General features: G+C 41.1%; 1 protein-coding gene across 1 annotated transcript; it reads right to left on the bottom strand.

Annotated features, from left to right (window-relative positions):
* Positions 1-222: 222 nt before the first annotated feature.
* On the bottom strand, positions 223-10937 carry PRRG4 (proline rich and Gla domain 4; the record flags this gene model as incomplete). Its single annotated transcript, XM_081100362.1, has 6 exons — positions 10698-10937; positions 10243-10367; positions 7136-7299; positions 5695-5743; positions 4488-4620; positions 223-457 (listed from the first exon to the last, which is right to left on the bottom strand). The coding sequence occupies exons 2-6, from the start codon at positions 10343-10345 to the stop codon at positions 223-225; spliced, it is 684 nt and encodes a 227-aa protein (XP_080956488.1). The 5' UTR covers positions 10346-10367; positions 10698-10937.
* Positions 10938-11797: the final 860 nt, after the last annotated feature.

Below are 11797 nucleotides of genomic sequence, written 5' to 3'. Positions count from 1 at the left end.
AACCGCAAAGATATGGAGTCCAAGCTTCTTATCAGGTTAATAATGATCAAGTTCAGGTTCAAGATGCCGACAGAACTTCTGTGGTGTAGTACTCATGCTTATTCCTCCTTTACTTCTTGCAGTTTGTCATAAAGGGCTGAACTGGCGTGTCTTTATGGTTCAGGAAAAATGAACCATTCAAATAATACGAATCTCCTCTACCACCAAGATGGCAAGGTGAGCTTAGTGAGATGGGAGTGACAGAGACTTTTTAAATACCCTAAACCCTTTTGTTGATCCAGGATAAGGCGGTGGTGGCGAAATACTGTGTTTTCTGGTCAGTGCTACTGCCTGTTCATAAGAAGGTAATTCTGTGTCGTCCAGTGGAGGTGGTGATGGAAACAAGACAGCCTCCTCAGGTCTTCTGAAAATGATGGAGGGAGTCTGCCTTCCTCTTCTTACGTAGGTGGCTGAAGAACTAAACAGAGATACAGCGTTTATGGCTAGAAAAGGCAGCAGTTTTAGTTTAAGGTGGCAACATTTAAAAATCCAACTGACTAATTTTATAAAAGTTGAACCTAATTTATTAATATAACCACAGGTTTCTAACAACAGAAAGAGTCTTTCTTGGTCTAGTGGAAAGATCAAGAGCTTTAAAGTCAGACATGGGTATGAAGCCGGATCCTGTCCTTTGTTAGTCATGTGACCAAAGGCAAGTTAACCTCTCTGTAAAGGGGGAATAATAATAGCTACCTCTACATAAGGACTCAAAATATGCTACTTTCCCTGGACGAAAACTTTCTCGAAGTATGGCGTGAAACCAAACCCAGGTTTTGTTGAAAGGCAGCTCAACGCCAAGTCAAGGAAACCAATGCCACCGATAATCACAGCAGCTGATGTCTCTCTCTCCTTTGTCCGCCTCCCGAAGTCCTGCTGCCTGATGCGTAGGTCCCTTCTAAACAGTTCCTTCATCGCATCATTCTTCTCTGCAAAAGTCTAACCTGCAGCGTTCTTCGCATTGAATCGAGTTCTAACTCCTGTACCTCCTTTTCAAAGCCTCCCTTATTCCGGCCTCATCCTGCTTTTTATAGCTCTCTGCTCTTGCCAAGGTAGCCTCTTTAACACTCCTCAGTATGTGCAATGAGCTCTGTGCGTTCACTGGTATGGTTCCCTTCCTCACATTATGTCTTTTTCCTACTCCATTGATCTAAGCCCAACAATGAAAAAAAATATATATGGCCTAGTTCTAGTCCCACCATTTTCACAAAACTTTGTCAGCTACACCAGCCAATGAAAATTGAAATGCAATATGGGTCTGATGTTTTGAACCTACCTTTTCCCTCCTCACTTGTAAATTACAAAATGATAATTGAAACATTAGTAAATGGATCTGTTTAGGCTGTGAAGCTGGCTAATCTATGCATAAATTAACCTCCTACAGTTATGGCTAACAAGATAATTAAAATTCATAGGTAATCCCCAACCTCTAGTCAGTATTTACAACATCCTTCCCAACAAGAGACAGTTTAGCAGACTCAATTCTGAAAACTTCCAAACTAAGTCCGTTTGCACCTTAAAACACCCTTCCCTTCAGAGGTAATAATGAGATCTGAAATTGGAGGGAAGGAGAGAAGAAAAAGATCTGTGTAAATCTAGGAACTGGATAATCAGCCCGTCAATAATTGAGAGGTGACCGAGATCATTACACGTTCACTTAGAGGGCTGAACACAATTCCTCCTCTGTCAGAAATCTGGAATGTTCTCATGGTAGGCTAGTCACTTGCCACATTCACTAGCCTGTAACGAAAAGTTCTATTTGTTTGCTTATAGAGAACAGATGCTTTATTTGAACAAATAAATTTTTCCATGTCAACTTTCAAAGCTTGAGATATAGAAACAATATAATAACTGCACCAAAACCATTAAATATCTACACAGCTATTTCTTACATACACCTCAGATGAGTGAAACCAGAAAGTATGCACCAATAACATCTCAAATAAATGGACATCATATTACACCTATTTTACTCCATAAAATAAGAAACTAAGAAATGAAAAGATCTTGTTTCCAATTTCTTGGCATGTTTTTACAGAAGAATGAGACAAACTTTTCTGACAATGATCTTATTTTTCACTCTTTTTCAAATATTTCCTCACCCTTCCCCCATTTGCAAAATATAGAAAGAAAACAAATAACTCTGCTGGAAGAATTTCTTAGGACAATAGATGAAATGTACTTTAGTAAGTATCTAAAAGCTAATCCCAACAAAAGAGAATATTTGGTAAACCTAGTTTGAAATGTCCCCTAAAATGCAAAGGGTCGCTGTGAGGGTTAAAGTGAGACAATAGATGTAAGAATGATCTGTGAACTGTACAGCACTATACTAACATTAAGTGTAACTATTTTTTTAAAAAAGCTGACATTTGTGAACCTTCTTGTATTCTTTTGAAGGACCAGCGTTTTTTATTTTTAATTTTAATACTTGGAAATACTTTCTGTTTGTTAAATAAGGGAAATTAATAGAAGTCATACAGCATAAAAGATAGTGGCTTAAGAAAAATGAAACCAATTCTCCTTACTTTCTCTCACTTCTCAGATTTCTGCAGGATTTACAGAAGTCTGACACACTCCTTAGTCCATGCCCACAGGTCAGATGAATGCCTCAGGGAGCTTTTTGGGAATTCCAGTTTGGGGACAGAATTACAATTTATGTTGCCCCTGTCCTCTGCCCTCTTTGCTGGCATGTCTCCTGTCTGCACCCTTTCTGTGGGCATCCTTACAGGCTCAGTCCTTTGCCTTCTGTTCTTCCATCTCACTCAGAACTTGCCTATTCTCATGGCTTCAGCTTTTATCCTCCAACAGATGAATCCTAATTCTATATTGTTGCCCTAAACTCTGACCTTAACAATACAGAAAAAAAAATTTATTGTGATAAAATATATATAACTTAAAATTTGCTATATTAGCCATTTTTACATATACAATTCAGCAGTATTGATTATATTCACAACGTTCTGTAATCATCACCATTATCTAATATCCATAACCTTTTCATCACCTGGTCACCATCATGCACTTGTTCACTTAATTTGAAAGTGTAAATAGGAATATATAAGCCCCAATTTTGAATAGTCTGTTTAGTATCTGGTGCTTTTAAAAATAACATTATTCTATGCTTACTCATCTCATGTATTGAGAAGATAATACAGAAGCTAATAACTTTTTATTCCTATAAGTACATTGAGGTTCTATTATGTAAACAAGTACTGCTTTTATGAATATTCATGAAACTTTATTAATGTGCTATTATCTTCAAGTGGGTAACCATTTTATTTTATTAATTTTTATTTGATTTAAAGTATCAGTAAAAATAACTGAATTTAAAAGCTATTCTTTTTCTATTTGGGTAGCCACATGGCTAGATCTGATATCACCGTGACTCAGACTAAACTATGGGACTTCTTGCCTCTGGAAAGAATGTGGGGACACTGGTATCTGCCTCCTGCTCAAGAAGGAAACATCGCCCGGCCCGTAGCGTGGTTCAGTGGTTGAACATCAACCTATAGAGGTCAGGGTTTGACTCCTGGTCAGGGCACATGCCCAGGTTGCAGGCTTGATCCCCAGTGTGGGGTGTGCAAGAGGCAATCGATCAATAATTCTCTCTTATCATTGATGTTTCTATCTCTGTCTTCCTCTCTAAAATCAATTACAAATTTTTTTTTTTTAAAAAAGAAGGAAACATTGAAAATTCAATCTGATATTTGGGAATCTTCTTGTATTCTTTTGAAGGACCTTAGAAACAGCATTTTGAAGTTTTTTATTTGTGTTAAATTAGGCAACCGAACAACTATCATATACCAGAGGAGACGGGGGACACATGACAACTAAATGCAATGTACTGTCTTGATCGGCTCCTAGAGCAGGAGGAGGACAATCATGTAAAAATTGGTGAAATCTAAATGAGGTCTGGAATTCAGTTAATATTAATGTACCAATGTTGTTTTTTTAAACTTTTATTTATTTTAGTTTGTTAATCCTCCCCCAAGGATATTTTTCCATTGATCTTTTAGAGAGAGTGGAATAGAGAAGGAAAGACAGAGAGAAACATCGAAGTGAGAGAAGCACATTGATTAGTTACCTCCTGCACATGCCCTAACCCAGGCCCAGGCCAGGGAGGAACCAGCATCCGAGGTACGTGTCCTTGACCAGAATTAAACCCGGGATCCTTTGGTCTACAGGCCGAGGCTCTATCCACTGAGCCAAGCCGGCCAGGGCCCAATGTTATTTTATAAATGTACTATGATAACATAAACTGTTAACAGTGAGGGGAACTGGGTGAAAGATACATGGTACTCCTTTGAACTATCTTTATCACTCTCCTGTATATCTAAAATTATTCCAAAATAAAAAGTTTATTTAAAAAACAGGCAGCCATTTTAAATCCACTTAAAAATAACAGTACAGAATGTGTAATAGTGAATTAAATATTTTCATTTGGTACTTACCCTGGATGTCCTTGCCGGTTACACTTAGTGATACAAAGATAGTAACCAAGTAATCCAAAAATAACCAAAAATACTCCAGCAGCAATTAGTCCAGTCAGAAGGCCCAAAACATCAATTTTCTCTCTGTTTCCACCTTAAGAAAAATCATTAAAATAACGTAAATATAACAACTGAAAAGCCCTACCTGTGATTTCCATAAATTTAATCCTGGGTCTAAGCACAATATTAAGCATCAAATAATATTAATTTTTTAAAAATCTTTGTGCTAAACATATGACCTAAAGAATTTTAAACAGCCCTAACCGGTTTGGCTCAATGGATAGAGCATCGGCCTGCGGACTCAAAGGTCCCAGGTTCGATTCCGGTCAAGGGCATGTACCTTAGTTGCAGGCACACACCCAGTAGGGAGTGTGCAGGAGGCAGCTGATAGATATTTCTAACACTCTATCCCTCTCCCTTCCTCTCTGTAAAAAATCAATAAAATATATTTAAAAAAATAATAATTTTAAACACTTCCTGAAAGCCCTAGTTATGGTTTTGTTTCTTTTAAATAAGTCATATTAAATGAATAATATTCAAGACTAAGCGGGATAAACTTAAACTTTGTTCCACTAGGCACACTTTGATAGTAACTACTAAGATTAATGTATTGAGCAACGCCAGTGTAGCTGTGTAATATAATCTCCCTATAAGCTTGGGCCCTACGCAAGAGGAATGAAAGAACAGCTGGCAAAAAACCTACCTAAAAGTCAACTAGAGGTGATCAATATAGATAAAAGACAGGATGGTCCCTCTCTAGAAGTTACTTCATATTACCTAACAATCTTAACTTACCTAGTAACATATGATTTCCATTCACTTGTAATGGTAAAAAAAAAAAAAAAAAAGACAAAACAATTAAAATAGTTTACTACTTTAAAGCAATGGAGTACAACCTTTATTCTGTGCAAGTCTTGACTTAGCTGAGCTGTTTAAAGCAGCTTTAAACCTATTATCTCATTTCCCGAGTATCTCACCAAACTTGATTTTCATTGTATAAATAGATGAATGGGGCCTTTTCTATCTTAGCCCAGTGTATAACTGAGAAAATTTCCTTGAATTGACAAGGTAAGCATGTTGAGCAACAACCAAACTCAAATAATGAAACTAAATGTATTATAAAAGAAAGGGTGTGGGAAAGACATTATTTAATCAATTCTTGTCTTACCTGATATTGTGGTTGGTCCTTTAATTGAATAGTCCTGCCAAAATGCCAGCTAAGAGAAAGATAAATTTTCCAAGTTAATTTCATTTCATTGTCATTTTATTTGGTCCCAATGACCTAGACTAGGGGTGGTAAGTTTTTGGGATGTACCACAGGTAAGATACCAGTTCATTCAAGCTAAAGGGCGTGACTCACTCTAATTAAAGCACTACCATGCACTACTGTTTCTCCCAGCTCTGGAATGGTCAGGGGATCATTGCAGTGCCACCTCTCTACCACTGTACCCTGCTGTTCTCCCTTCACCTGCCCAGAGCTCCCACGCAGGCATCAGGGAAACTATTGCATTGCAGAGTTGGTGCAAGTGCCAAAGGTAGAAGCTGAGGCAGGAGACTAATTTTTGAAAAGGAGTCTGAATTTTTCTATGCTAAGTGGGACCTCGGTTGGCTAGATTTTATTGAAAGGTATTTATTGATTTCGAAAGACATCCCCAAGGCTGTTTAAGTTCAGTGTTACTTGAGAGAATGGGAGAGATTTTAAGGAACCGTGATAAAATTATAAAACGGGTTTGTGAAAATCAGAATAAAATCTCAACAGGCGCCCTTACGAAGTGTATGTAGACTTTGTTTTCCTTCTCTAATACAAGCAGCAGATGTTAGCGCGGAGGCTGGGCACAGTTTGGGGGAAAAAGAACTACATTCCATTAAAACCTGCATTTGAAGGGTACCAAGCGAGGTTCTTAGTGACCAGAGTAAAATGGCACTTTTGAGGGAGGGAAAAAGGAGCTGGGGTTATTTAATCTACAAAAGTAAAGAATCTGGGTCATTTAACATTCTTCAAGAATATGCCAGATTATAACAAGGCCAGTGCTGTCTCTGTTTTGTGCCTTTACAAGATGAACAGACGGGATTTCATTATATTTTAAGGGAGAATGTCTCAAAGTCTCTCCCTTACATTTACAGTGATGCCACACAACCGACTCCTGAGTGGGGGGACTGTGTATTTTGTATCTTCAGGCTCTAGCAGAGCACTTGGCACATAGCAGATTGCCAATACCTGAACTATAAATACAGTCATCCAAAAGGTGAGGCCACCGTCCGAAAACACTGCTCAGAGTCTTGGGTTAAAGCCTGTGTCAGAGAGCTAACTCAACTTATATCCTGAAGTTTAGTTCACTGCTTCATGATTGTTTTTGAAGATAATAAACATTAAGCACACAAAATTACAGCATAACCAATCATTTGCTGATTACTATAAGCCCAGTTAATTAAGTATAAAGCCAAGTCTAAAGTAAAAGCTAATTCGCTTTTAAAGAAAGTAGAAAAGAGATGACAGAGATAGAATCCTAATTTTATTTAAAGCATTAAATCTCTAATGACTGCAAGGGCCATTTTCTTAGGTACGAGTTATTAAATTTCCAGACAATTAACATCATTAACCAAATTACCGTTTTATCTTCATCCACAAAAATCTCTCTGGCTTCCTCATAATTGCAGAGCTCTTCGATGCACTCTCTTTCTAGGTCACCTGGAGTGAGGAGCTCCAAATCAAATCTATTATATAGCAGGTGTCTATGAATGAAAGAGTTTGCTTCTTCTTTTGATGTAAATACTAATGAAGAAATAGAAAGATGTCAAATACTGATAACAATAAGAAAGAAAATTCCTATTTAAATTGTGAAAAGAGTGAAGAGTTCTCTTGATGTAGTTAAGTTACACCAAGCTTTCTTGTGTGGTTTTCAAAGCTGACAAAAAGAAATATCAGTAAAAATAATTCTATCAGTTGAAGCAATTCGTAGATATAGTCTAGTGCAGGGCTGGGCAAACTTTTTGACTCGAGGGCCACAATGGGTTCTTAAACTGGACCAGAGGGCCAGAACAAAAGCATGGATGGAGTGTTTGTGTGAACTAATATAAATTCAAAGTAAACATCATTACATAAAAGGGTACGGTCTTTTTTTTTTTTAGTTTTATTCATTTCAAACGGGCCGGGGCCGGCCCGCGGGCCGTAGTTTGCCCACGCCTGGTCTAGTGTTACTCGACTTGACATGGGTTTAAAATACTAAACCAATAATGCAGTACCTCAAAACCTGCCTAACTTAACTATAACTACATGAAATCTAATTTCAGAAAGGAGAATATTAGAAATCTGCTTCTGTATTGCTACTTCTCAGATTCACCCAGATCTTCACATTTTATTGACTAGAAAGCGGTGCCAAATTTCTCATTGTCGGTCTTCTGTTCGACAAGGTTATCTGAGTTATAAAACTATCCCTACCCTCCTGAATGGCACTCAATAAGGCTACTTTCAACTTGAAAGGAATACAAAAGAGAGAGGCGTAAACGTGTTTTATTGTTCCTGAAGTGATGTTTATGCCAGTACAAATCCTCACCCAGAGGCTGTTTGCCACTTCCCTGAGTGTGAAAGTTCCAATTCGGTCAGGGCCTTATCAAACTTTTCCCTGCCTCCCTCACAGTCTTAGGAGAAATGCTGCTTTTTATTGTTTGGGTTCTAAGAAACCCTGAAAGTGCTTATAATTGAAAGAAGCAAACTTCCTTGCTCTGGATCATCCTGAACTTCCGCGAGAGATTCTATTTTCCCTCTGGTCTTTGCACTTTGGATCTGCCTCCTCAGATTCTCTATCCATCTCCATTTCTCCTGCCTTAGACCATTCAAAGAGTCCCTCTGTGCATTTCAGACCCACCAGTCCAAATATTTCATTCTCGTTCTCTCTCCGGTCTCCACATGTTTTTTAAATAAATAACTTGTAAGTCACTGACCTTTATCAGAATTTAGCTGTAGGTTTTCCTAGTTACTTTTCATATTTCCATTTATTATATAACTTTCCATATGTCTTCTTTGCATATAGAGAGCACTGGCTTCTGTGCCATACAACTCTCCTAAGACAGAGCTACTGCTACACACTTTCCTCTACTCTGCAGGTCTCTGTTACTACCTTCTGAGTTTATGGTCACTTCCTGTTTACACCCTGCCTCCCAGATCAATGAAGAGGCCCTCCAGGGCAAGGATTACAGCCTTTCATTTCTACATCTCCAGTACACAGCATAGGGCCTGGCGCAGAGTCTGTGTTAACAAAATGGTTAATAACTGAACAAGCTGGCTTTTTAAACATAGAGGATTCCTCTTTTACATTTCCCACAGATATTGCCAGCCTTTTGCACTCAAGTATGATCTCTAAATTCCTTCCAGAGTTTGTGATACTATTTTTGAGAGTGTCTTTTTGTCTGTTACTGTGTGCATAGATGAATACATTCACAAGGATTCTGGGGATCAGCATCTGGTCCCACTGAGAATGGATCATCAACCTCATATATGAGTGACCTTACATACATGGTACAACTTGGGAGATACCAAGAAGGATCTCCTTCCAAAATCTGTCCTTTTACCATGAGCTAGCCTATCCAATTGCCTAGAATTCTGTCATCAAGGGTTCAATTCCTCTGGATTAAGATAATTGCCCTATCTTAAAACCCAATCTCTCCTCTCCCCTCTCCCCTCTCCCCTCTCCCCTCTCCCCTCTCCCCTCTCCCCTCTCCCCTCTCCCCTCTCCCCTCTCCCCTCTCCCCTCTCCCCCCTCCCCCCTCCCCCCTCCCCCCTCCCCTCTCCTCTCTCCTCTCTCCTCTCTCTCTCTCCTAGAAGGTTTAACACACTAAGCTGTATTAATCATTAATAAGTCATCCAGGAGTATTAGTGTAACAGATCCTTCCCAAATGAAAATGAGCTGAGTAGCATCTGATGAGAAGGGAAGGGATAAGGGACAGGAATGTGTGGGGAAGTAGATCCAAAGTACTAGCGCTGGGTAGGGAAGCAGGGAGAAGGATGCTGAGAGCCAAAGCCTTTTTCCCCCCTTTTCTTTCTTTCTTTTTTCTTCTTCTTTGTTAGGCTCTTAAAACATGGGCAGGAACCAGTCTATTTATGACCTGGAACCCACAAGGTGTGAAAATACAGATTAGTAAGCCCCAAACCTAATCTCACAACCATCCGACTATATCCAGAGATTTGAAAAATCAAAAAGGACCTCAGATCATTCCACTCCTCACCCCCATGACTTTACAGATGAAGAAATTCAAGCCAAAAGGCATCAGGTGACTTGCCTAGGGTCTCAACAAGTCCAGACCAGTTCTTGGACTCTATCTTTCCAGGAAGAACAACTCATTATGCTAATTATAATTACCACATAGCCTTATGTAAACAAAAGAAAAGAAAAGAAAAATGGCACTCACTGATTTTAGAAGTTGAAATAGGTTCTCCATTCAGGTTAACCACAAAGCAGATCTTAAATGTGTGTGTGTGTGTGTGTGTGTGTGTGTGTGTGTGTGTGTTTAATCAAAAGTAACTCAAAATCAGTTTGTATCCATTGCACTTAAACCACAACATTACCAAATAAACCAAAAATTAAACTAAAGAATATTTCAGTGCTCCTATGATTGACGAGGGCGTGTAATTTCAAATACTATGCTTCCTAATTTGAGATCTATAATAGGCGGTTTGGGGTTGCAAGAGGGTTTTCTGGGAAACCGAAGCCACGCTCACCTTCTTCCCCCGCATGCCCAGACTCCTCTGGACCTCTCGCACAAAGAGGAAACGCGATGGTAGCTGCGGGCAGCTGGCTGAGCAGAATCAGGAGCGTAAACATAGTCCAGCAACGGTCAAACAAACTAGAACAGAAACAAACAGAAAGACACGTCAAAAAAGCCCCTGGCTCAGCACTGAGTTTCTGTAGGACCTGAGTCACGGACCCGTTGTGCTCAGAGCCACGGGACAATTGTGCCCCGCGCGCGGTTTCGGTCACCCGGGTCCAATCCGCGCCCTGACAGCGGCCGCGAAAGTGCCTGGGGACAAACGCCGCGCCCCGAACCCGGCCGACGCCCGAGCCGGCACCTGCCGCCACGGGCGACCCTCTGCCTCGAATTGCAATCGGACCCGATCTGCGGAGTGGCCGCTCCGAGAAACCCATCCCCCGCCAGGGCCAGCGCGGGGCAGCGCACCTGCAGCTCCGGGCGCATGTTCCCGCAGCTCCCGGGCCGCAGCCGCGTCGTAGGGTAGTGTCTGCGGCCGCCAGACCCTCCGTCTCTGCTCCCCGCCAAATCTCGGCCACGCTCTCTGCAGGACGGGGTGGCCCCCGCGCTCGGGCCACGGAAGCGCCTGGGGTCCGCGAAGGAGTGCCCTGACCGGCACCGGGGCGCGCGCGACGGAACTTCCTGCCTGGATCCCGGGAGGCCGCGCAGCTGATCGGTGGGAAAGGGAGGCGGCGGCTACCTGGGGAGCACCTGGCGGCGCCGCCCCGCCCCCGGGGCCCGCCTACCTGCGCGGGCGGCCAATGGGCGGGCGTCTCCCGGAGCTCGCGCTGCGCTTTCTTGGGCAAGAACCTCCCTCCTGAGCCCTCGGCGAGCCCGGCCTCTGGCCTCCGGTTCTGGCCTCGCCTTAGCGCGCGGGTGGCTGGTTTATCTGGGTTCTAGACCCGGCTTATTCTGCGACTTCAGGAGGGGGTTCTCTGTGCTCAGCGGAGCGTCCTCGGGTCGTCCGGAGGTTTTCGGGTTTGGGCCCCACTAGGCTGCGGGGGGGGGGGGGGGGGGGGGTCTTGTGGTTCCCTTGACTCAACATTCCTAAAAGGGTGATCTGGGAAGGAGAGCAACATATGCATCAGAGAAAAGTCACTTTAGTAATAATATGAAATGGGAAGAGACATTAAAGTTATTCGGTGGCATTGGTTCTCAAACTCGCCGGATCTGGGACGTCTCCAAGATCTTTTCTTTGAATCTCTGAGATCAAAACCATTTCCATTAGGATAATAAGACAATTTGCCTTTTTCATTTTCTTAATTGATAAAATTAAACTTAATTTTATTTTGCAAAAATCTACAAATACGTATTCTAGATCTGGTTTATCTTCAAACCACGTGTTCGTTTTTTGACAAACATGCCAGTTTATTTGGCATGCCAAACTTCAAGTTTTACTAACATTAATATTCATTGAGCGGAAAGAAAAGCTGCATTGCTTGATTTTGGTAATTAGCAGTATGATTAAAAACTTGTAATTGTTTTTAAGATAAGCGCTTTGAAGGACATTTAATAAATCTTGGTTTTGC

The sequence above is a fragment of the Myotis nattereri genome, assembly GCF_964212035.1.
Source record: "Myotis nattereri genome assembly, chromosome: 9".
In the NCBI taxonomy this organism is placed as follows: Eukaryota; Metazoa; Chordata; class Mammalia; order Chiroptera; family Vespertilionidae; genus Myotis; species Myotis nattereri.
This window is presented reverse-complemented; position numbering and strand designations above follow the sequence as displayed.